Source organism: Lichtheimia ornata (genome assembly GCF_029851405.1).
Source record: "Lichtheimia ornata isolate CBS 291.66 chromosome Unknown scaffold00006, whole genome shotgun sequence".
In the NCBI taxonomy this organism is placed as follows: domain Eukaryota; kingdom Fungi; phylum Mucoromycota; class Mucoromycetes; order Mucorales; family Lichtheimiaceae; genus Lichtheimia; species Lichtheimia ornata.
Genome location: NW_026695326.1, coordinates 324,082 through 348,124, shown reverse-complemented (window position 1 = coordinate 348,124; position 24,043 = coordinate 324,082). Strand labels below are relative to the sequence as shown.

The 24,043-nt window shown below is 43.6% G+C and overlaps 10 protein-coding genes across 10 annotated transcripts; 3 read left to right on the top strand and 7 right to left on the bottom strand.

Moving 5' to 3' along the window:
- Nucleotides 1-539: 539 nt before the first annotated feature.
- Nucleotides 540-1,118, bottom strand: O0I10_002286 (glutaredoxin; the record flags this gene model as incomplete). The annotated part of the gene is made up of 3 exons (XM_058482370.1): nucleotides 540-691; nucleotides 877-951; nucleotides 1,043-1,118. 3 exons carry the CDS (start codon nucleotides 1,116-1,118, stop codon nucleotides 540-542), a joined length of 303 nt encoding a protein of 100 aa, XP_058346868.1.
- A 230-nt stretch (nucleotides 1,119-1,348) lies between these two features.
- O0I10_002285 (uncharacterized protein) lies at nucleotides 1,349-3,931 on the bottom strand (the record flags this gene model as incomplete). The annotated part of the gene is made up of 10 exons (XM_058482369.1): nucleotides 1,349-1,680; nucleotides 1,758-2,049; nucleotides 2,118-2,178; nucleotides 2,235-2,370; nucleotides 2,450-2,609; nucleotides 2,672-2,823; nucleotides 2,892-2,952; nucleotides 3,016-3,400; nucleotides 3,465-3,619; nucleotides 3,689-3,931. The coding sequence occupies 10 exons, from the start codon at nucleotides 3,929-3,931 to the stop codon at nucleotides 1,349-1,351; spliced, it is 1,977 nt and encodes a 658-aa protein (XP_058346867.1).
- Nucleotides 3,932-4,637: 706 nt separating this feature from the next.
- Nucleotides 4,638-5,780, bottom strand: O0I10_002284 (uncharacterized protein; the record flags this gene model as incomplete). Its single annotated transcript, XM_058482368.1, has 1 exon — nucleotides 4,638-5,780. One exon carries the CDS (start codon nucleotides 5,778-5,780, stop codon nucleotides 4,638-4,640), a length of 1,143 nt encoding a protein of 380 aa, XP_058346866.1.
- A 268-nt stretch (nucleotides 5,781-6,048) lies between these two features.
- On the bottom strand, nucleotides 6,049-8,819 carry O0I10_002283 (uncharacterized protein; the record flags this gene model as incomplete). The annotated part of the gene is made up of 10 exons (XM_058482367.1): nucleotides 6,049-6,302; nucleotides 6,368-6,725; nucleotides 6,790-7,008; nucleotides 7,068-7,335; nucleotides 7,403-7,494; nucleotides 7,564-7,692; nucleotides 7,755-8,097; nucleotides 8,166-8,235; nucleotides 8,312-8,321; nucleotides 8,397-8,819. 10 exons carry the CDS (start codon nucleotides 8,817-8,819, stop codon nucleotides 6,049-6,051), a joined length of 2,166 nt encoding a protein of 721 aa, XP_058346865.1.
- Nucleotides 8,820-9,443: 624 nt separating this feature from the next.
- O0I10_002282 (uncharacterized protein) lies at nucleotides 9,444-10,655 on the bottom strand (the record flags this gene model as incomplete). Its single annotated transcript, XM_058482366.1, has 4 exons — nucleotides 9,444-9,617; nucleotides 9,684-10,100; nucleotides 10,161-10,559; nucleotides 10,620-10,655. The coding sequence occupies 4 exons, from the start codon at nucleotides 10,653-10,655 to the stop codon at nucleotides 9,444-9,446; spliced, it is 1,026 nt and encodes a 341-aa protein (XP_058346864.1).
- Nucleotides 10,656-10,976: 321 nt separating this feature from the next.
- On the top strand, nucleotides 10,977-12,519 carry O0I10_002281 (uncharacterized protein; the record flags this gene model as incomplete). The annotated part of the gene is made up of 10 exons (XM_058482365.1): nucleotides 10,977-11,088; nucleotides 11,139-11,212; nucleotides 11,288-11,347; nucleotides 11,416-11,502; nucleotides 11,558-11,615; nucleotides 11,679-11,731; nucleotides 11,789-11,831; nucleotides 11,883-11,954; nucleotides 12,013-12,208; nucleotides 12,273-12,519. The coding sequence occupies 10 exons, from the start codon at nucleotides 10,977-10,979 to the stop codon at nucleotides 12,517-12,519; spliced, it is 1,002 nt and encodes a 333-aa protein (XP_058346863.1).
- Nucleotides 12,520-12,597: 78 nt separating this feature from the next.
- O0I10_002280 (uncharacterized protein) lies at nucleotides 12,598-17,490 on the bottom strand (the record flags this gene model as incomplete). Its single annotated transcript, XM_058482364.1, has 23 exons — nucleotides 12,598-12,885; nucleotides 12,953-13,165; nucleotides 13,225-13,320; nucleotides 13,382-13,629; nucleotides 13,683-13,733; nucleotides 13,785-13,854; nucleotides 13,912-14,035; nucleotides 14,095-14,213; nucleotides 14,272-14,399; nucleotides 14,464-14,613; nucleotides 14,662-14,821; nucleotides 14,882-15,001; nucleotides 15,069-15,184; nucleotides 15,252-15,502; nucleotides 15,567-15,658; nucleotides 15,722-15,904; nucleotides 15,970-16,134; nucleotides 16,195-16,445; nucleotides 16,510-16,606; nucleotides 16,662-16,854; nucleotides 16,920-17,116; nucleotides 17,179-17,393; nucleotides 17,463-17,490. The coding sequence occupies 23 exons, from the start codon at nucleotides 17,488-17,490 to the stop codon at nucleotides 12,598-12,600; spliced, it is 3,555 nt and encodes a 1,184-aa protein (XP_058346862.1).
- An 874-nt stretch (nucleotides 17,491-18,364) lies between these two features.
- Nucleotides 18,365-19,141, top strand: O0I10_002279 (uncharacterized protein; the record flags this gene model as incomplete). The annotated part of the gene is made up of 3 exons (XM_058482363.1): nucleotides 18,365-18,525; nucleotides 18,598-18,665; nucleotides 18,747-19,141. The coding sequence occupies 3 exons, from the start codon at nucleotides 18,365-18,367 to the stop codon at nucleotides 19,139-19,141; spliced, it is 624 nt and encodes a 207-aa protein (XP_058346861.1).
- Nucleotides 19,142-19,615: 474 nt separating this feature from the next.
- Nucleotides 19,616-21,140, bottom strand: O0I10_002278 (uncharacterized protein; the record flags this gene model as incomplete). Its single annotated transcript, XM_058482362.1, has 4 exons — nucleotides 19,616-19,951; nucleotides 20,024-20,245; nucleotides 20,319-20,690; nucleotides 20,772-21,140. 4 exons carry the CDS (start codon nucleotides 21,138-21,140, stop codon nucleotides 19,616-19,618), a joined length of 1,299 nt encoding a protein of 432 aa, XP_058346860.1.
- A 1,477-nt stretch (nucleotides 21,141-22,617) lies between these two features.
- On the top strand, nucleotides 22,618-23,836 carry O0I10_002277 (uncharacterized protein; the record flags this gene model as incomplete). The annotated part of the gene is made up of 5 exons (XM_058482361.1): nucleotides 22,618-22,654; nucleotides 22,711-22,944; nucleotides 23,012-23,061; nucleotides 23,131-23,458; nucleotides 23,547-23,836. 5 exons carry the CDS (start codon nucleotides 22,618-22,620, stop codon nucleotides 23,834-23,836), a joined length of 939 nt encoding a protein of 312 aa, XP_058346859.1.
- Between the last annotated feature and the right edge of the window lie 207 nt (nucleotides 23,837-24,043).

Genomic DNA, 24,043 nt, shown 5'->3' with positions numbered 1-24,043 from the left:
TTTAAGCTCTTGTTGCTATGTCGTAAGATTCTCGAACACACACACACACACACATGTTGGTGCATCATGGCATCATCGATGAGACGTGTGTGCGTAACATGTGCACAAGCTATTTACTAAAACAAAACGCTGCGCAAAACACATTACACTATTTGAATGGCCATCCTCATTGCAATAATAAGAATAGTACGCTAAAACCCATATTCATTGTCCATTGCCACTCCATGGACTACCATTTTTGTGTGCTTGTTTCTATGGCAACCATTCTCGGGTCTCTATTTGCTGGATAATGAATGAATCCTGTCTCCATTTGCCAAAAATAGAGTTATGCATGGCATTCAAACTTGTACCACACGGGCCCCAATCTCATCTGTTGCAGTAATGATCATCATCATCAACCATGGTAAAAAAGAGAGTCAATGGCAACAGCTTGTTTAATCATGTACGTATGGCGGGATAAAAATGGGGGGTGGGGGAAGGGGAATTGTAACCATGCTTCTCCCTGTCCTATCATAGACATCATCACCACCACCATCTAATTAGGCCTCCAAAAGCTTCTTGAGTTGACCGCTTGATTGGGCAGCAAAAAGGTCATCGCAACCACCAACGTGTTGTTCCTTGATGTAAATGTTGGGAACGGTTCTTTGGCCAGAGCGCTTCAACAAGTAGGCCTGAATGGCACCGCCATTTGCTATACGACCGAATTAGCATGTGTGTCTCATTGACTACCATAAATATGTATACACCACACACACAACCCATACACACCCATCATCAATCAAACCCCAACCCCCAACCACGGGCACCACCCATCATCACCGTTCTCTTTCGACAACACGTGCTTCCATGCCATTCATAAAATACATTGAAACTTACAGTCTTGATCAAGCTCAATAACAAAGAATTCCACGCCCAACGACTGCAAAAGATCCTTGGCGCGCTTACAGAAAGCTGGTGAAACATACACACACACGCCACCAGCCCGTCTCATTAGTTCATTGCCCAAACCTTTGTACTCATGTGTTGAATGACAATGACTTACGGCAGTAGCTCTTGGAAAAGATAACGACCTTGTTGTTCTTGATAATATCTTCGACGAGTTGTTCAACGTTGACCATAGTAAAATAAAAGTACTGGGGAGGTGAAAATAAAGCGCGTATGGGTTGTTCTGTAACAAAAAATGAAAAAGCGGCGCTCACCGCGTGACGTATAGTTCCCATCATCATGATCCGCATTCTAGGACGGCATAATTGAAATCGGCATCCAATCAGATCCAAGCACCCACCATTCCCTCGTTGATGACAAATCCAATCGATATTTATAATACAAAGCAAACAGTCAAGTGATATCATTGTTGATTGGGAGAAGAAGAGTTTTGGGGAGGATTGTGAAGCAAATTGGTATTCATCAAGGATTGGATGGCCATCGTGGCTCCTGGTGTTGTGGTAGTAGTAATAGTAGTAGAACGATCCTGTTGTTGGTGATGTTGAGCAATAGAAGCTGCATTGGCTGCTTGTTGCAATAGTTGTGAAGGTAATGGCGTCATAGCTGGAGCCGTCGTAGGAGTGGATTGAGTGATAGGTTGGATACTACTACTGCTGCTGCTGCCGCCGCCGCCACTGCCAGTGCTGCCGTTTAACGCCACATCTGTGGGTTGATCATCAGGTATGACAATGACGCCTAGAAAATTTACCTTGTTAAAAGAGCAAAGTTGGGGGAGGGGGGGAGAGGTGTAACAACACACACACGACACGTACCTTGTTCACCACGATGCCGTTTGCTTGGATCAAGTTCGTTTGGATGTGGCTCAGCCTCACGCTTGGCACCTTGTACTTTAGCTGTGGTGGCAGTTGATGTGTCGGAAACCTTATCCTGATCAGATTGTGGTGGCGCAGTGCCAATAACATTTTTGGAATCGGTCGTCGTGTTATGCTGTCGTCTTGTGCTCGTTGCTGAAGATGACTTGGCACGCATCTTGACCTTGTATGCGCTGTTGGTACGACTCAATTCGCCCGTGGTCATCCATCCTTCTGGCCAACATGATAGGAGCTACGCATTGTAACCTTCCCCTTAGGTTCCTGTCTCTTTTTTTATACCCAGAATTTCCCAATACATACCCTCTGATGGATCTGTTTTCGTGCCCTGACTTCATTCACTGGATCTTGTTTGGTGTAATTGCTGTGACAAACGATAAATAAATGGGTTTTGGTATTGGCACTCCTCTTGTTACTTACGCGATATCATTGGAGATTGTGATAATTGCCTGGTCCACCTTGAGTATGTTATACAGCTTTTGTCGCAATTCCTCATTCCATTTAAACTTTGGTAGAAATGCTGGATCATCCGTACTGGTGGATGCATCACCTCCCTCTACAACAAGAATGATTAGTAAGATATACCCAGGTCTCCATATCTCCTACCATACGTGGACATGCCATGTAATACTTACTTGCTTTGGCAGCTACCAAAGATGCCACCTTTTCACTGTGTTGTCGATTTTGCTCGGGCATAAGCTTGTTCACCTCACTTTTCAATTCCTCAATCATCGTGTTGAGCTCCTCTTGCAATTCTTGTACACGCTCAGGACCAGTCTTTGTCGTAAGGAATTTCTATATATAGAGCAAACATGCTCAGTATCCAAATCTCTCACATGATTTCGAATACAACTTACTGTCAATGTAAATCGGTTGTATGGGAGGATGTTCATCAAATGGGTGATCAAGTTGTTGTCAAGCATGTTCTTTTCACGATACATGAGTCTGCCAATATCCAATGTCGTAGGTCGTAAATTAGGTGGAAACTTGGCCTTGTATTTGAAATCCTCTGCAAATCACGTGCCCATTGTCAGTGTATGCCCCATATAAACCATCCATCCAAGGCATCATCCTTACCATGCACGGCATCCTGCTTAAGCTTCTCCAATAGAGCGTGAATCTCCGGACTTAATGGGCGCTATACATTGGATAACCAAAGTGAGTCATTGAGGCTCTTTTCAATCACATGACCAGTCCTTACAGTCTCTGAAGATGCCACCTTTTTCTTGGGAGTTGTTGTCTCGGATGAAGAAGACTTTGTTGGTTTCACAGCCTTTTTATCGGTAGATGTAGATGCTGTTGGTGTTGCTGTAGATGTTGATGATGACTTTTTTGATTGTTCTTTATCAGCAATGCCTGTTGAAGTAGATGGCTCAGGTTGGGATGACTTTTGAGAAGAGGTGGAACCCATTGCTGATGATGATGATGATGTTGCTGTATTGGTCTTTTTGGCGGTTGTGCTGGCAGTCTTTTCCTTATCCTTCTTCACAACGTTGGTCTTTTCCTTGGTTTGCTTTGTCGTTGTTGCTTTCTTTTTGGTGGCTGTTGATGATGTCGTTTTGGTCTTGTCGCGTTTGGTTGTGAGTCTAAAAGGAAAAGTTTGTATTAGTGAACAAGGCTTGTGATTGATCGAATGTCATCAATACGCACTGATCATTGCCATCCAAGGTACCATGATACACGAACCAGCCGTCATATTCTGGATGTGAGCTCGTCTGTGGATCTTCAAAGAGCAAGTCGCTATCATCGATAAATGGATCATCAAAGTCGTAGTCCTCGCCTACAGCGCGCTTCGATTTGTCGGCCTATTATTATAGCCATGGTCAGGGTATTATATCAACTCGTCAACGAGGAGGCCCTTGAATGGCACTTACCGATGGATCATCGTCACCTTCCGAAGCATTGTCGTCAACGTCGTCTCCATCAGTCAAGCTGTAGTTCTTTGCACGTTCGAGAATGCCTGCAAAGAAATCATTGTCGGCACTATCGGGTACAATGGGCGGTGCTTCCACAGGCTTGAGCTGCTCTTTACGTCGACTCTTGACCAGATCGCGATACGAAATGATAACTGGGAATTGCTGGTTCTTGAGTGGAACGTAGAATCGATCCGTCGACATTGTAAAGTAGGTGAACCAGAAGTGTTAAGGGTGGTGATCGAGAATACAGAAGGAAGAACAGAGAGCGTTGGAAGGAGTATGCACACTTGCTGGGAAGGAAGGCGTCAGTAGCATTAGTGACACAGGGTTTCCCATTTGCTTGTTTGGCATCAGCAATTCACTTGAACTCCCGACACATCCCAGTGCCTTGTTGGTCAAAGCACCATCCCAATACATTCCCCCCCACCCCCATTCATGGTGGTCATCAATAAACAAGCTCTTTTTAATACGTGATTCATTCCTTTATATGAAAAGAGGTACTCGCTGTCATGCAGCATCATTGTTGTTAGGCCTTCTTATATGTACAAATACAATGAATGATATCATTTCACATGCAGGCTTGATTTGAATGGTCATCAACGTTCGTAGTTGACAACTTCAATCAATCACACATTGTTGCTGACGCTTCTTTGTGCTACTGAATGTATTGGTTTATTGATGCAACTGGTCATTGTCTACAGGTACAAAGAGCCTCGCATTTTGTCCCCTTGATGGCATTTTAATGATGCGGTTATCAGAGGAGAGCTTTGGGATATTGGGTATAGCATCGCTTTCCAATTTGCAAAGGATGCAATTTTTACCCTAGTTTCCATAATCTCATTTAGCGTCTCCCAATGTTAACCCAATTTGGCTTACATCTTTTGTTGTATGAATGTTTTATTCGGTATCATAAAGGATGTTGGGTTATGAATGCTCTTGCGTATTGCACTTTTGACATTTTCATTCTACGGTTAGGGATGTTCTTTGGTAGCGCGTGTACTGCACGTCGTATTGAGTCATCCTTTAGATGATCAATGATACTCTTATATTGCTCCACGCATCTTCGGGCAGGCGTCAAAACCTTCGTTTGGAGAAATTCGATTAGCATTTCACGGCAATCACGTGCCTCCAAAAACCCTGAATCAAGCCGTGCCGGAATCATGGTAGCGTAATAAAGGTAGTGGTAGCGCTTAGGGAATAGGTAATAATACTTGGCTTCTAGATGTCGCTGGCTTGGTGGCAAATGCTGTACTGATTCACGTAGTCGCTTGCGATACAAGTCAACAACTTTTTCATCCGTGTCGCATTTAGAATAGATGCCTGGTGATTTCTGATCATGTGTCTTGATTTCATGCGCCAATCTACGTGTATAAACCTCACGTTGATTGGAGGTATCAGATGAGGAATAAAGCCAATATCGATAACCCAAAAGGTCGTTTTTCCTCCCCATTTCCATCTTCTCGTGCTTTTCAGCCGCAGCAAGCTTTGCTTCATAGTAACGTTGACGCGCAGCAAGGTGGATCTGCTGCTTTTTAATAATACGTCCGTAAGGCCTTAAAAGCGTTTCTTGAAGCTTAAACTGTCGTTGTTGCTCATGCCTCGTGCTGCGTCTCTTGATGGCTGTACCATCCTTGCGTGTCAGATATACAAGCTCAAAGTCAGGTAGGTTGTCATCATTGTCGTTGTGGTTTATGCAGCTGTCAAAAGAAGCCCCACTTTTCTTGATGGCGACTCGAACATGCTTTCTAGTTTGATGCTCCAGACCACAAAAAAATCGTGATTTGGCGATAGGCTGATTCAATGAACCACTGGACGCTGCGACTTGGGCAAAGGTACGCCGTGGGTGATCTACATACATCCAATCTCCATCTTGGTAACTCGTTGCTTGTTCCTGATGATGAGGTCGATCTACCATTTGCCACTCAGGATATGGAGCCAATGGAGGAAAAACATCCACATCATCCAAATCAAACATGATCCGATGGTTCGCTGCCAGGGCATTCGTATTGTCAAATGATTCGCGAAATGGTATTGCAAACAACTCCTTCATAGATGAAATGGTGGGAAAAGATAAAGAAAGGATGATACTTGTATATAGATCTTCGTCCTTGGTTAAATGCACTTTAACCCTTGAGGCGCAGCAGCCGCAGTATCACATTACACACGATCGCGTGTTACAAGAGCTTTGTCCCATATCAAAATGTGTTGTGGCATTTTATATATATGTATATGTATATGCTTTATACTTTTAGATAGCGTACATCATTCATTTTGTGTGTGTGTATATATTATCTAGGATGGGTAAAGAGGGGGGGAAGTTACAGGGCATTGTTGACAATTTCAAAGGCCTGCTTGTATACATCCAACATGGTCTTGCACTTTTCTCGCTCAGCTGCCACATTTTCATCCTCTTGCAACATGTCATTGAAGATGTCTTCTTTATACAAGGATGCGACAAGACGATTCTGCACCGATTCACGTGAATGATTGACAAGGAGATGCATGATGGCCTTGGGAACGAGATCCTGGATGTTTTTCCTTACGATATTGAAGTAACTGGTAATCAAGGTACCTATCAATGTGGGGTTAATATCCTTTCTTTGGACCTTGATGTACATGTACCCTTATTCAACTTACGGATTAATTGAATCTCAATCTCCTCTCTATCCGAAGCTTGTAGCTGTTCTTCCGAAGGTACATTGAGTGATGCTTGTTGCTCAAATTTGCGTTCAAGTTCGCTTTCCATCATGCTGGTGACCGACATGGGTGAAGAAAAGCTGGGGTTGCTGACCATGTCTTGAGGACCAAGGGCCGGCCGTTCATTCTTATTGGCGCCACCGAAAAAGTAGGTAAGGAATGATTCTTTGCCATCGGGGTGTGCCCCGATACCATTTTCCTTGGGTGCATGAATACCATTTGGCATGGGGTGTCCTTCTTCATCTGCACGGCTTCCGGCGCTGATAACACTGGATGCTGGTGAAGCTGTTCGCACGTGCTATAATCGAATACCATCATAAGCTTTTTGTTTCCATTGGATATCACTTTTTGAGTGTATTTACCTTTCGTCGTTCCATCTTCTTTTTCTTTTTTGATTCGTTTTCAAGATTCGCCATTGCACCAGCTGCACCCAAGAAATCGGGATGGTTTGTATTGATATAAGCGCGTTCAATGGAAATCAAGCTCTCGACATAGTTGGATGTAGGACTCAATCGTTCTCGCAAAAGCTCCGATACAACTTCAACAAGCTTCGTATGCAGTCGTGGGTATCTCATTAATTCCTATTCCAAATCCATTAGATTCCTCTGCCTTGATGCTATTGTCCTTTTTCGTTACATACCTTGTTATCTGAACTATGGCATATTTTCATAAGCTCCTCGTACACGAGTTCAACGCATCGCAAACTAGGAGTCTCGAGAAGCTTGATTTGGGGTCTGACCAGCAGGTCAAAAGCAAGCTCAGGTACAAATAACGATGGCCGAGGACCTGTCGAGTTTCGGATGGCTGTGCGGATATCATTGTTGGTAAGGTTGGCACATGGTTCAATCGCATCCAAAGCGCTGCCAAACACATTGTTGAAGATGAAATAGATACGAGCACCTCCACATCTATATATGGCTGATGATTAGATTCCTATATTCCTCATGCCCATCTTTATCATCATCATCAACTTACAGCTCCTTGGTAGACATCTCTGAAGAGGTACCATCGATGGCAGCGACAAAGTCATTGGCAAATTTGGTCAACAACTTCAAGATCAACGAGCCCTAACACGTCATCATCCGATATAAGTAACACTGTAATGCACCACCTTGACAACATGAAAAGATATTTACCCGATGCACTGCCCCAGTAGTAAAGGCTGGATCGCCGTATTGATTCAATTCTTGTTGTGTTTGGCTGACGAGCGAGCTCAACTTGGTCCGTAACTCTGGCAATTTCTCCTTGATACGAGTATACAAGATCTATAAGGGGATGAGAGAATAAGCATGTGGCATGGTCATTCGTTTCCATAGCAATACATTACATGGTTGAGTTGCTTGCTTAAAAACTTGGTGCCGCATCGATTTGAAATGTTGCGATAAGCAGGATGTTGCCGGAAGAACTCTGTTTCAGCTTGCAATGCATCCGACATGGGCTTGTTGGTCAAGATGTCTTGTTGGCTACGGTTGACAACACCAACAAATCCAAGCTTGAGAGGGTATGATCGGCCCATCAACACATCCAAAGCGTTTGTGCCCGCATCCATCAAATCCAATTTGGTCAAAACACCAATCGTACGTTTGCCTTCAGGATCGACTTGGCGCGCCAACTTGAGACTGTCCGAATTGGCAACATCCATATTCGCCGGTGACACAGCCAAAATGATACTAATATTATCGCCATGTTAAATTTCACATTTCCTCCTCCTGTGGCTCCAAGTTTCATATGCACCTACCTGTTTGGATTGGATACAAAGTCCATGATAAGGCTTCGGATTTGCTTCTCGATATCCTGTGGTTGATCACCTATTCCACGCTGCATTCAATATATATGATCCTTATCTTCTTCTCCTCCTCCTTGATCGATATCTCCTATACTTACCGATAGGAATCTATACATTGAGATAAAGCATCACATGCATGAATAAAACGCATCCTAAAGATCCTTTTTTATATATGTACCATACCTTGGTCAAACCAGGCAAATCAACGAGTGTGAGTGTGAGCACTTTGGGTGAATAGATGCGTAACTGGATAGGTGTACGAGAGATGCCCTTGTTGCTACCAGCCAAGCGAGCCGTTTCACGTTCAATCTCTTGGCGAATCTCGTCAAAATCGTAGAACTTTTTGTCTCTGGCATGCATAAACTCGCCATATTCAAGAGCGTCTGGTTGACGTTGTGTAATGAGCTGCAGAATCAAAGGTCTTCGGGTAACAATGCCGCTGCCACGAGGTAAAAAGTCGCGTTGAACAATGGTCTCCAATACAGAGGATTTGCCAGAGGATTGTGAGCCCACCACTACAATTTGAGGAAGGTCGAGGCTTTCATAAGAGCTGATGGACGCCAACACGGTTTGCAGCTTGTTAGTCAACTGAATGAGTTCGTCCATTGTAAACGACGAGTGGAAGAGAGCGGGGGTGACGGAGACAAGAGAAAGGAAGAATGAGAGAGAGAGAGAGAGAGGAGAAAGAGAGAGAGAGAGAGTAAAAGGGAACCTGCTTCCTCTTGTTTTTTCTGTGTACAAAGAGAGGGCGGGGCTGGTTTGCTGTTGGTTGCTGCAACGTCTTATTATTCACTCTCTTTCACTCGTGAAACCGATCAACAAGGTGGCACCCTCGTTTTCTAGGTTCAATATCCGAATGACATGTTTATTATAAAGCTATAATCACATATGCTTTGTGTGTGGAGAAACCATTCTATTTATATAAAGATGTCATTGTTCTCATCATTTGTTGGCGTCGTTATTGTCGTCGGGAGATCATCCCCCGCTGAGAACGGCTTCTTCATTCAATCAAGTAAATCGGAAACGGACTTCCAGGCACATAGAATGTGTCACCATGAACGGAGCACTCGTGCAGCAATGTAACCAGGTCCACAAACAAATCCACAATGCACCACCACCACCACCACCTGTAACCACCCCATTTACACCCTGCACTTCATCATGCAATACCCAGTTCACATCTTTGTATATTCTTCTGAAACATGTCATTCACGTGTATCATAAACCCACTTATTGAAAAGGTAACAAGGGCTTGGGAATGTATGGCTCCTCGAGATACTTGATGTCATCTTCAGTAAGTTCAATATTCAGAGCATCAATGGCATCTTGTAAATGTTGTTCCTTTGTCACACCAATGATGGGTGCTGTGACATGAGACTTTGACAATAGCCAGGCAAGAGCAACCTATGATGTACGTAGTCAGCTCTCACATTCCTTGTCTATGGCTGAAAAGGATAATGGCAACATTACCTGAGCTGGCTTCAATCGTTTCTTTTCTGCAAGTGTTACCACGTGATCCACAATGTCATCATTGGTCTTTGCATATCGTTCACCACCACCCATATAGAATTGCATCATTGGAATACTCTGCTCGCTACGTTTGGTATCACGCTTTTTGCCGCACAAGACACCCATAGCTAATGGTGACCATGGGATTTGTGCCACGCCTTGATCAATGCAGTAGGGGATCATTTCTCGTTCTTCTTCACGATACAACAAGTTGTAAAGGTTCTGCATACTGACAAATTGGGTCCATCCATGCATAGCAGCAACGTGATTGGCTTTTTGAAACTCCCATGTATGCATCGAACTTGCGCCAATGTAACGCACCTTGCCCTTCTTCACCAGGTCATGCAACGCTTCCATCGTCTCTTCAATAGGGGTGTGCTGGTGTTTGCGTAATAAATGTCACTCACAAAAGTTTGGCTATACATCCTTGTTACTTACATGGTCCATACGATGGATTTGATAAACATCAATGTAATCCAAACCAAGGCGTTGGAGAGACGCGTCCACAGCATCAAAGATGTGCTTGCGTGATAGACCCGATTGATTGACAATATCAGCACCTGCAATACGTTCTTGCTCCGTCATCACAAAGCGTTGGACTGGAAAGTACACCTTGGTGGCAACAACGATACGATCTCGCGCAAACCCATACTTGTGAATTGCCTTGCCCAGAATCTTTTCACTTTCGCCGCTAGAGTAGCCATCCGCTGTATCAAAAAAGTTGATGCCAGCATCATAGGCCTTCTTAATTAAGCTCATAGCATCATCCTCACCAAGAAGCCAATCGCTCCAGTCTGGATTACCAAAGGACATGCAACCAAGGCAAATACGGGATACCTGATGTGCAGAAGAATGATGAATACCATGATTAATGCCAACTCAAGCTATTCCATTTACTCGAAGACCCGTCTTTCCAAAACGCGTGTATTGCATGTCGTAGTATGGGAGAAAGGCGAAAAAGAAACAACTTTTGTTACATACACGAAAGATTTTAGGAGAAGTAGCTTTATAGTAATCGAATTTCATTGTCTCTTCATCTTGCATATGGACCTGCCACAAGGGGTAATCCCATCCCTTATTCCTCCCCCTGTTCCCTTTTTGTAACATGGCATTGAATTATATGATACGATAGTGTTCTTTAATGCATCAATCGTATTTGGAGTACTACTACACAAGTCCCGACTGACTATTTTGGACGCGGGGGATTTCCTTGAGTGGATTGCAGCAGCCGTCTTCTCCTTGAATCTCTCTTGCATGAACTCGATAACTCCAGTTGCTCGGTTGGATGGTCACAAAGGTGCCGTTCTCTGCGTCAAATACGCCCAAGACTCCATTCTAGGGGATCACGTGCTCGCATCGGGTGCCGGTAAGATACCTTGGCTGTAAAGCTTGTACAAGAAGCTAATGTCGTAAAAGAGGACAACTCGTGCCGATTATGGGATCTACGACAAGCGCGAGCCATCAAAGGAATTCAAAAGCTTGGTGATGCGGTACTACATCCAGATCTATGTCATTGTCCATTTGTGCTCATTGATCCACGTGCGTTGTCGTATGTCGATCGCTAGGTCTCCAGTATTGCCTTTGCTACGCAGAAGCCACTCGTTTATTTGGCGTCAGGAAAAAAGGTAAAGGGTCTAATCGAATAATACATAATGGCTTTCTAACAGAGAGTGTGGGTATGCGTCAACAATAGGTCTATGCTTTTGATCTACGAAACGAGGGGCTCATCCTCAGTACACCAGCACAGGAATATGAGTTTAGCGAAGATGAGATCAACAGCGTATGTGTGTATCAACCAAGAATACAAGTATGAATGTTGAATTGGGATTCTATAGATCGATGTGAGAGACAACTTCCTTGCAACAGGCGATGACCAAGGCGATGTCAAAGTGGGTGAGTGAGTGGCTATTACACCTCAACAAATCAATCAATGGCTGACATGGCATGCTATCATAGTGGATATGGATAACAACAAGATCTACAAGAAGCTCGTAAAGAAGCACAACAGTGTAAGTGAGATGACTTTTATCCATGCTAAATAGCTTACAGGTAGTTTACCATTGTAGATTTGTATGGCCGTTCGATTCCGAGCACGTAAACCATGGGAAGGTAAAAGGAATGGAATAGAGATGGAACGACTGGCATGCTCACATTCAGTAGTTTGGTCGGGTGGAATGGATTGCCAGCTTTTCCAATGGGATTTTTCACGTGGTACACCAATGAAGATTACAAGTATGTGTTTGTTGCACTGCATAATGGACAGCACAGCATTCCTAACACGCCAATTTAGATACGAATGAAACCGCCCCAGGTCAACAGCAAATGTTCAATCCACCCTTTGTATATTCACTTGATACGTCGTCTGATGGACAATGGGTTGGAGCAGGTCTTGGTGATGGAAGCTTGCAACTTGTTTATGGAGGGAAAAAGGGCAAAACCAAAGAAATGCGCTTCACGGATGCACACAATCACCTTATCAATTGCTTGTAAGTTGTTGGTGGGATAGTACGATTCAGCATGATGTGGTGTCTCATTTATTGTGCTTAATAGGTCATTCCTGCCATCCACCAAAGGAAAACCACAACAGCTGCTTTCTGGATCAGCCAATGGCACCGTCAAGCTTTGGGAGTTGACTGATAGCATAGATGTTGAACCCAAACAATCATACCAACTTGATTCCACCATGGCACGTCTCAATTGGCTCGAATACTGTTCAATGGATGAAGGTCGTTTTGCAGCTGCTGGTGTAGGACAGACATCAAATCTAGGCGCTTTGCACATATATTCAATCGTATAAACGAAAACAAGAAAATTTTAATACAATAAGAGGGGTGGATCAGGATATTCATGTATATGTGTTGTGGGGTCAAATGTCTCAAGAGGATGCGGTGATATCAGGAATAGTGGGTCGGTCATGAGGTGGTGGTGGAGGTGAACCTACAAAGGATTGGGATCCTTGGGGTTGAAGGAAACGTTGCTGCTGTTCAACAAAAAAGGTAGCCGTCTTGGATTTGGCCTTGACAAGGATTTGTTGTGCACTATTGACATACATTGTTGCTGCTGAAACGTTGGGCGATATCGCCAGGACACGCACAGTTGGCAGCAAAAGATTGCCCGTTTTCAGAGGTACCAAATCGATAGGGAATTCAAGTGTTTCTCCAGGCTAGATCATTAAAAACATCTTAGTATTATGATCGCTGATATAAAAGACACTTTCATCTTTGGTATACCTTGGATTGGAATCGCAAGCGTCGCTTTCCTGCTAGTAGCCAATTGTCATAATCCACGGCAATATCATAGTAGAATTCATTTGGAGCCTCTTCCGAGTCGTTGTCATCCGCTGTCCAATAGGTCGATTGTTTTATACGCAACAAACATGGGCAAGATTCCGCCACCAGCAAATCCTTGTCAATCTTAAGCACCAACTCGGCTGTATGTAAGGCCTGTATTTGATATGTTGATAAGGAGGAAATCAAACGATGGTTTAACAAACTTCACTTACTTTGGATGTAGGTACTTCAAGTGGGAAAAGGATGCCGTTGATACGTGGATCGGGTGAGTTCTCACGAATAGTGCGCTCAGTAATTGCTTCATGTTCCTAAACGGCAAAGATAGCTCAGCATTGGTAGGAGAGAGTGTAATGTAATTTTTATACCCACTTCGAAAAACTCTTCGATCATGTCGAGCAGCTTCACCTTGGTCTTCAAATCCCGATTCAAAAGGAAGGACTCGCACAACTCGGCATCAAAGTCATCAAGGTGCACCACGTCCGTTAAGCCATAGCTGACATAATCCACTGATGACAAGAAGGCTTCCTTGACCTTGGAGAAGATATATGAAAAGTGCTGTGCAGAATCGTTTTCTTGGAGCTTCTTTTGCAACATGGCACCGATACTAGCTTCCACCTCTATTATCAAAAGATCAGCACATGGGTAAATGATGTAACGTGCAAAAACGTACCATCTTTAAGCGTGCGATATTTAGCATGAAATCGGACCTTGGGTTTAAGATCTATGAACCATACATAAGCTTTTGGAGTATGTGGATTGGTTGCATGCATACCCTGTAGATCGGTATCTGTGTTCTTGACAATTTTATATACAAAGGTGGCGACTTGCTTAGGGAAGATGGTCTACATAAAGGATATGATTAGCAGCAGCTTGAAGGGTCAGCTCAATCATAAACATACCAAATTCCAGTCATTGATTGTGTTGGATTTTTCAACAGCATAGGTGCGTGATGGTAGGAGAGCGGTATTCAATATCCGGACTGGGTTTTCGCCATTGCAGGATACTTCAACCTTGAGAAAGATGCTGCGAGATGATGGGTAATGAGTAAAGGGGTCATTGTTAATATGCAGCAAACTTTTTACCATGATTCACGGAAAACGCTTGACTCTGTCACAACCAATGGGACGGTGACATGGATGGTGTCAGCCGATACGAATTCGCGTTCGCCCGCCTCTGTGTTGTAGGTAATGGTTGTTTTCACCTAGGATCATCATTAGCAAAGAATAAAAACATCACGCACGAGAACATAGCGTACATACCCTATACTCAAATTCCGTGTATGCGCCATCATATCCAACCAGCAGCTCCAACACTTGATGTGCTTTGCATGCCGGCAAAACGATCTCACCATTCTCTAGCATGTCGAGTTCAAGCGTAGTGCCGTTATCTATACGTTGCCATTAGCGCTTCACCCTATGTGAGAATCCATGATGTCGGCAATGAAAACCAACCTTCACCCTCGACGATCTTTGCAGCAACCTTATCCGTTTGTGCCATCAACAAGCCATCCATTTGAGGTTCCAGGAGGGCTTTACCACCCGTAATTGCATGATCACCGATACTTATACGTAATGCCATTCGTTGCCGTTCTCCAAGGTAGACTACATTTCAAATAAGCATCTGCGCTGTAGTAGGTAGTCGAATCATACCTTCATCAGGTTGAGACACTGTAGCTTGAAGACGCTTCATATCGTGGTTCAATCGCATGATCCGCTTCTTTTGACCATCACGCATGAAGTTGTGTGTGAAAACGAGCTTGCCAACATGCATGTCACACTCTTCCACAACATAATTTCCAGATGTAGATGTCTATAGCACTTATGAGTTACCTCGCCATTTGGCTGTTGCATGCAAAAGTATATAACAAACCTTGCTTGTGAGATAAACCTTATTCTTTCCAGGAGCAAGATCGAGATCTTCCTTTGTAAACCACACTTGTTCAGGATCGTTGCCAACCAAACGCAGACTAAGACGATCACAATGCAAGCTCTAAAGTCAAAAACATGGCCTTAGTACCTGTAAACGCGAAGGAATCAATGCATTGTCGCTAGCTAACCTTTGGCAAATGATTTTCAATGTTGATTTCCACGCTACTGCTTTCCACTGTTGACTCATCATCGATGACTGTGACGACAGCAATCGAGAACATGGGCTCGAATAGTCTTCGTAAATCTGATAGTGTGACAAAAATCAATCCACATGGAAGAAAACGTATAGCACCTTTGTTTTTGTATATTACCAGTGTCAAGTTTATGCACGTTTGACAGCAATTCTTCAGTGTAACGAGTCGCCTCCTCAACAGTGAGCCAGCTTGTGTTCTTGAGTAACGTCAACAAGGATTCAATGTACTGGTCAATCTTGCCAAGTCGCCGTTGAGAATCAGCACATTTTATCAACAAGCTGTTTTCAATGGATCCCCAATCTTGCTCGCCATAACGCCAAATCACAGACTCGTAGATTCGGACAGCTTCATCCAACTTATCACGTGTACTATAATGTATAAAAACGCTCAGTGATCGAGGAGTCACGTGTGTCGTTGCCAATCATCACATACTATTTCAAGCCAGCAATGTCTCCATGTACTGTCAAAGCGGCTCTTGGTCGAAAGCTCACATCATAACTCTTGATAGCACGTGCGCTCAAAGCCTTTTAAATGCACGTTCATGAGTGAGTGAACGGAACACCCCTCCAAACCAATCATGCTCTTACCATGTACATTTTGTCAAAGGCCTCCACTGAATCCATTCCTTCCAATAGCTTCTGGTTGGTCATGTTACCCTTCTTTGGCTTTGGACTGCTTGACGCTTCTTGTTCCATATCCTTTGAATCAATGTAGGTCGAAAATGGAGGCGACATGGGAAGATGCTTATACTTGACACCAAGCTTGTCGAGCTATTTCAGACATGGATGAGAAAGAGAGAAAGAGTTATATGAGGTGGGATATAGACGTTGTGTACCTGTCGTCGTGCTGTCAATAAGAGATCGGCTTTGACGGCATTAAATGGGCCAATGAAATTGGGATCTGCACCAGCGAGATTGACTGACAAAGGCTCACACTCGTTGACGATATTCATGCAAGCTGAGAAAACCCAAGATTCCACAAAATTCTCAACCAACATATCCTATAACATGCACACGGATAAGTTTTGTGATCCAATATCTATCCACTTTTTTGTACTTGCCTCGTTTTCTTTGATTGCTGGAATAAAGCTACTGATAAAAAGCTGGCCACGACGACATGTTTCAATGATGCGTTGGAGTTTGATGAGCATGCGTGCTTGTCTCGCAAATAAATAACATCGAAAATCAAAGACTGAAATCACGTTCTTGTTGATCAACTCGCGATAGTTCTTGCGCTTGAAATCGAGAATGTTGTCACTGTCATCTCCAGGCTCTGTGGCACCAAAATGACCAAACCATGCGAGAGCTTTGTCTGTAAATGAAAGATCACCTTTTAGATCCACGTTCTTTCATGCCCTCTCCCTTATACGCCTTACCTCTTAGTACTTGGAAGAAGGAAGCTTCAAGTTCATCATATTGGATCAACGCGTCTTCATACAATGTCATGATCTCAAATGCTTGGGCCAGCCCTTCCTATGATGATCTTATCAGCAATTTGGGCAATCCTAAATCCTTCCAATCCTTCTACCTTCAGAATGAAAAAGGTACAATAATTCCAACCAGGCATATGCCTTTGCATGTCCAAGCGTCGCGTGTCTTCCTCAATTTGAACAACGTGCATATCGAAGCCGAGAATGATGCATTCCTTGACCTTTTGATAAAAGTCATCCCACATCTCTGATTTGGTGCCGTCAGGATCATGGATACGGATATACGTGCATCTGATTATCATCATCCATGAATGAGTAAACTCGCTCTATTGCTCCTTTATCATGATCAGCCTTACCTATCTCGTTTTCCTTGATTAAAGTCGGCACGGATCTTATCATACACGGTAGTTTTGAGACCGAGATAGTTGTTGCTACGTTTGGCGTCTTGACCAGCAACGAATACAATCATCCACTCCTGATTCTTCTTCATGTTGCACATATCCACCCACGTCTTGATCTGCTTTTTGACACGGTTCTTGTACGTATCATTATCCTAGCAACGGATGAATGAATATGGTTTTTGGCGGGAAAGGGGTGTAGCATATATCATCCTACCTCACAGTTGACGAAATACAGGTTCAAGTACGTTGTATGGGTTGCAAGAAGAGGCTGAGGCACCTGCTCAAAGTTGAATCGTTGCAAGTCGACTTCGAGAGAAGGAATGTAGCGTTCAGCACGTTGACTCGATGGACGCCAATGAAGATTCTTGAGAGGGAGTCGAGATGAAAGGTCGTCTGCAATAAGCGGCCAGACACCAAACTCGTCGCAGTCTATGTGGCGTGTCGCGTGTAAGAATGAGAACGTCCAACAGTCTCGTCAAGGTAATGCCATCAACATACAAGTTACTGTGACCTTCCTTCCACTCATGAGCTGCAGTAAATGGTGATGTCGGCAACAGTAAGAAAGAGAGCCTTTGTGCAAGCTTGGTTCACTGAGTTTGGAAATAGGATTCTCAAAGCACCGTTGTGCTCAACCTATCGTCGCCTGTACGCCGTTACAATAGCTGTGGAATACATTACAACGTCCCTTATCTTTGGGAGATAATAGTAGAGCATAGTATGCAGTGACCCTGTAAACATCATCCTATCCCATTTGTTTATGTATGCCATTGAACCATTGATCACCCCTATATTGCTTATTGCTGTTCTTTGTTAAGAAATTACATGAATGAATGAAATATGACAATGACATGCATACGTTTCATCAAAGGCACATCACGTGATTTTGAGCGTCTTGATTTCTTTGTGTTGGTGCAATTGCATCAACAGGCGCGCTGAAAAACTGAATGACTTGGCAACAGGACGTCAAAAAAGATCTCAGACGCTTGATGCCGTGACACATTTGTACCTCCCCGCTTACCACCGTGCAGCATCCCTGATGATTTACTCCTGTCGCTTTCCTAATCCCAGATGCATATCCTCTTCTACTACTGATGTAGATAACTATTCAATAATACAAAGCAATGGCATCATTGGAAGTGATTGTATTATGAAGGATGATGGAGGTAGGCCACAACAATGAAACTACAACATCCTGTACATTGGTAGAGCTATCTTTGTCTATAAAGGCAGTGAGCCGGTGGTTGTAAAGGTTCGGCAAGGAAAAGGTGTTGCAATCCATACCTCCGCCGCACAGGGACAACAGCACGCAGTGCCACCATAAGCCAAGAGTTTTTCCATTGTATATCCTTTTCCCCTTTCTTCTCCCTCAAGCAACCTTTTTCTTTTCTCATCTCATCTTTATGTTATCCTTTGGCGAAGTTTTTGCAACATTCTTAACGTTCGCAGCATTGGTATTGGAAATATTCGTTCTGGTGAGCGGATCTGGCAACCTACCAGTGTTACGTGCTCTCTATTTTGCCTCTGTGGAATATCAGAATAAGTTTACACGTCTCGGTCTATGGTAAAAAACGACGTTTAAAATGGGCCTCCTCTTTACAATGATCGTACCAACATCATCTTCTACTACTACTAGGGGAAGTTGCTATGGCACGGGCGACACAGTGGATGAATGTAGCACACCCACGGTGCCATTCAATTGGCGTAAGTGATTTCTGCATTAATATCATGCTGCGTGATATCATTTGATTCAAAGGCGCTAACACGGGATCCTAAACATTATAGCCGAAGCCGAAGGACTCAATGTGAAGCTAAGCGTGGATTTGCCTGACAGCATTTACCTTGCCATCTTTATTCTATTTTGGGTCGCTTTCCTTGCCAATGCATTTGCTATGATGGTGACCCTATTTACATTCTTCCGGCGGATCCCTAAATTCATTTTGGCGTTTGTGTCGCTCATGGCAACCGGTGCATTATGCGTCATCTTTATCATGGTGGTGATAGCAGCTGCAAAGATTCGGGATGCAGCAGGCCAAGCCAATATCAATGCTCACATTGGTCCAAGCACGTGGATGTTGCTCGGTTCGATGGTTGCATCAGCCTTAGCCACTGGTTGGTATGCTTTTCAGTGCATCTGTCGCCGTCAACGATCCACCACACCTGATGCTTTCAAGTATTAGTAGTCCATATTTTGTATTCCCATTCCTTTATGACTCCTTCTTTGTCCTTTACAATCACTATAATTATACCTCACCGCTATCATCTCCACTCACAAATGTTTACCATGTTGGCTCAAATTGGGAAAAGATAGATCATAATGATGACTGAGATGTGGGATAACGTCATGGTTTGTGAATCCCGAAACAAAAAAAGATCACTGACAGAACCGACTTTTCCATATCAAGCACAAGATCAGTTACACAAGGGATGCATGTTTGTGCGATGTTTATATTATATTTGTGTGTGAGTGGTTTGACAATAGATTACATCAGAGAGTGAAAGAAAGTAAAATGGGGATGATCAAAAGGGATGAAAAGGGAATCCAAATGTTATGGCTCGTATATAGGTTTTTGGTACATTGAATGGGTGATGGTGTTTAGCGTATAATGATGTGAGTGCGTGTGTGTATATAAATATGAAAAGATATAACAACATTATAACTTGACTTCCTCGCCAGCGACAAAGACACGCTTAACCTTCAAATCCTCATCCAAAAAGACGAGATCGGCATCACCACCGACATTAAGAGTACCTTTTCTATCAGCAATACCAAGCATTTGTGCAGGGTGAAGAGTGGCAGCCTCCAAGGCTTCAACAGTGGTACAATTGGTAAAGCATTGGAAATTGCGAACACAGGCATCCATTGTCAAAGTGCTGCCAGCCAAAGTGTTGGTACCCTTGATGTAAGCTGCACCATTGTGATCCACAGCAACATCACGACCACCGAGGGAATAGGTGCCAGCAGGAAGACCCATGGCTGATAAAGCATCCTATTATGATTACATGATCACGTCATGAGTCTACATGTATGATGGAGATGTGTGTGTGTGATGTATACTTACAGTAACGAGAACAGCACCACGAGGATGAGAGTAATAGGCGATACGAATAGAGTTGGGGTGGACATGGACACCATCACAAATCAAGCCATAGAAAGGACGAGGATCAGCTTTGGTGCGGCAAGGAGATGTGTTGGAAGGCAATGGGTGGCCCTTAGCTTTCGAAGGAATAGGCAAGTCATGTGCACCAAGTACACCAACCAAACCGGGATCACGATGATGGAACTATTTATCCACAACACACATCATTAGATTTCCACCTTCCCAATACATCCTTGCTAGCACCACTACTACTTACAGTTTGCATAGCATTGAACAAATGCGTAATGCTATTAGCACCTTGATTGACAGCCTTTTCAGCATCGGCGATTTGACATGCACTGTGACCGAGAGCAACAGTAATGCCACGTGCCACCAAGTCAGGGATAGCATCAGTGACACCAGGAAGTTCGGGAGCCAATGTCATGATGCTAACAGCATCCTTGCCCTTCTTGAGTTCAGGTCCATAAGCCTTATCAAAGTCTTCAATACCGTTCTTGGCATCTTGCAATACGGCAATCTTGTGTGCACCCTTCTTTTCGGGTGAGATGAAGGGTCCTTCCACATGTGCACCCAAGATCTCTGCTCCGCCATCGGCAGTTCCTTTGCGGGGTCTAAGTAAAGGCAACACCTGAAACAATCCATCATGGAAAAAAAACAAGAGTCAGCATTGCCTCCTCCTCCTTTACAACAATGTCCCATTTCACCTTACCTTGCTATAGACAGCGGGTTCTGAGCTTACTACGGTAGGGCAAAAAGCTGTGCATCCATATTTCAACAATCCCTTGGCCACGGTATCGATATCCTTGGAGAGCTTTTCATCGGTCTCTTCATAATCAGCAAAGTCGATACCATATGCACCGTTGATTTGGGTATCAATAAAACCAGGCACCACCAACATGCCCTTGGCATCAATGATCTCATCAGCTTCACGATGAAGGTCGAAAAAGAGGTTCTGGGGATGAATGATCTTGCCGTTTTGGAACCACAAATAGGAGCCTTCGACGAGTTCATGGTTAAGCAATAGCTTGGCATTCACAATCTTGTAGATGGGTGCTGAGGAGTCCTTGACAGGTGACATGTTTATATATGTATGCGGATGAAAAAGGGGGGAAGGTAAAAAGAAAGAAAAGTGTTGTGTGTGTGTTAAAGAGAAAGAGAGAAAAAGACAAAAGGGCCCATTGGGTTGTGAAAATTTAAAAGGGTCGGGGCCCCATTACCTAATCGTCATTTACTGCACCAGTAGGGACCCTGGAATTACATAATACTCTCAGCCTATAACGACGGGGTCCCCGATCTTTTATATGTGCACCCTGAAAAAACAGCAGCATCTCTGAAACCCTTCCTTTTGATAAGCACATCTCAATGGTGGATAATAACGGGATTATAAAAGAAAGGCAAATCCATCTCTTTCATTCAAGAAAATGATAGGATCACATGAGATGGTCACAAGAAAGGAAGCATGCTATAAGCACATGCCTTGTAACAAGATGTTTTATAGGTAAGCCACCCTGACTAAAGACTCACTGAGATAGCTTTTCATCGATCAGTGTGAGAATACCCGACCGCCTAAACGAAAAGGAAGTTTCCTTTGAACCCTTTTCTTGCTCAATTGGACCCTCATTTCATCCTCCGCCACGTCTATGACGCTTATAAAGCACCACAGATATCATCTCTCTTTTCCCATTCGCTACTTTGTTCATCTAGCTCTCAAACAGCCTTTTCCCCGTAATGCAGGAATATGACGCATACACACACACATGCATAATACAACTTCCCCCGGTATGTAACTATGCGTAAGAGAAACACTGATAATGCTGGCCGGAAAAAGAGAGGCATTCTTTATTGTTTAGAGACCCATGTCTAATCAATCTTGATATACTCCCAACCAACGCCGTTTATCCTGAGCTTTCCATCAACCAAGACATGTCTTTGTTTCATTCCCAATGTGCCTCACCAGATTACGCCACCTTGTGCGGGATAAAGCTTCATTCACTGCATGGTAACCAAGTGCCGCCATTGCTCATCCTTCACATTAGGAGCGACATGCCACCAGCAAACTTCAAGGCTCGTATGAGGATAGCCGCGGTCATGGATTGGATAGGGTATTTATATAGTGGATGAGTGATTTACATAAAAAGGGATGTTTCAAAAACGTATGATTATGGGGAGTGGTGTGATGGTCTGTTGTTTTGATAAGGATGGCAAAAAGAAAGCAAGATGGGCTTAACGAGCACCTTTTTTTGGTTGCGAAAGAGCTTTTAATGGCACACAAGCAAAAGAGGATTGTGGAGAAAGGAAGGAGGTTTTTGTATGGGAGATTTGAGTTACACACACACAACCTGGAACAAGGCTGAGCCCATGCCTGCCTGATTTTCATCAGTCGACAAATTCAAGAGAGGGATAAAAATAGCAAGAAGGGAAATGTCAGGCCATCCATGAATTCTTTTTCATTTGCATAAATACCTTTTTTTAACCTCTTTTGCTTTTTCTTTATTCATCCTTCTCCCTTTATCAACGAGACCAGCAGTAGCAGTCGATCCTTGTATAATACAACAATGTCAACCCTTTTTGTGTATGGTGATTCCTATTCAGGTGCGCTCATCACGATGATCATGCAACAACAACAACGTGCTCATGCATAGAAACAGATACCAATGACAAATCTCGACAAACGAATGGTCCTTTGTGGAGCGAGAACTTGGCACGAGCATGGGATATTCCACTAAAGAGTTATGCCCAATCAGGCGCATCAGCATGCACTCGCCCTGATTTTCCCTCTGATTTGACACGGCAGTTGCAAGCAGCCAAGCCTGCCATTGAAACAGCCAAAGACCAAAATAACATCCACGCCATATTTATCGGCAACACGGATATGGCTGATGGTACATACAAAGACACCACCATCACCCATTTTCTCTTGAGATTAATGAAACCATGATTATTCTATAGGCAAGACAACCGATGTAGAGCCTTTGGTGGATTGTGTCAAGCAGCATGTGGTATGTAGTAGTAATTTGTTGAATAAGGGTTTTCAATCATGGGAAGCTCATGTTTTCTTTGTGGCATAGCTTGAATTGAGTCGTTTAGACCCAAATGCAGAAATCCTTGTCATTGGATTGTTGCCTCTCGATTTCTCGCCTTATTATCTCGCACACAAAAAGGAGCAATCCATCATCAAACAACGCACACAAGGTTACAATGTCGGACTCGAAGATGGGGCCGATAGCTGGAATGCTCAATTTGTGGATACGTATACACTCTTCAGCTATGTGCTCGGTGATCCAGCAGAATACAATATGGATAATGTCGAAGATGCGTATTGGGAAACATGTCAAGGATCATGCCTCGATCCCGTTGATAACTATTTATGGTGGGATCAAGTACATATGACTGGAGGTAAAGTATAGCCCCCACCCAAAAATAATCGCTTGGTATCACCTTCGGATTTCTTTCCGCAGCAGCACTCATGCATTATCGTTCTTAGCTGGTCATCGTGCTCTCTCAAATGAACTCGTATCCAAGCGACCTGTCGTAAATGAACAACCTATCATACCTCCTGCAACATCATCCAATGGAGCCATTTCAGAACAAGAGTCTTCATTCTTGGAAGATTCAGCAGGATACGACATCCACCTTGCCAGCTGGGTTGTGCTTTGTGGCGTGTGTGTATTCATCCTTATCCTTGTTCGACCCGCACGACTCACCAACATGTGTCGAAGCTTGTTCAGAAGCAAGAAACATATCAAATCTTCGGCAGGCTATTCGATCGTGTAGAGAAAAACATCCATTCTTTATATCGCCATATCCATTGACCTATCCATTTCTCGCTTCCTATCATTCCATCCATACACAATGTCTCTCTCTCTCTCTCTTTCGTTTGCATATCATACCACCACTCTTTTCTTGTACACTACTCATATATAAACCCATTTCCTCTTTCATAAATGATCTTTGTTAAAACATGTATGCGTATATGTGTGG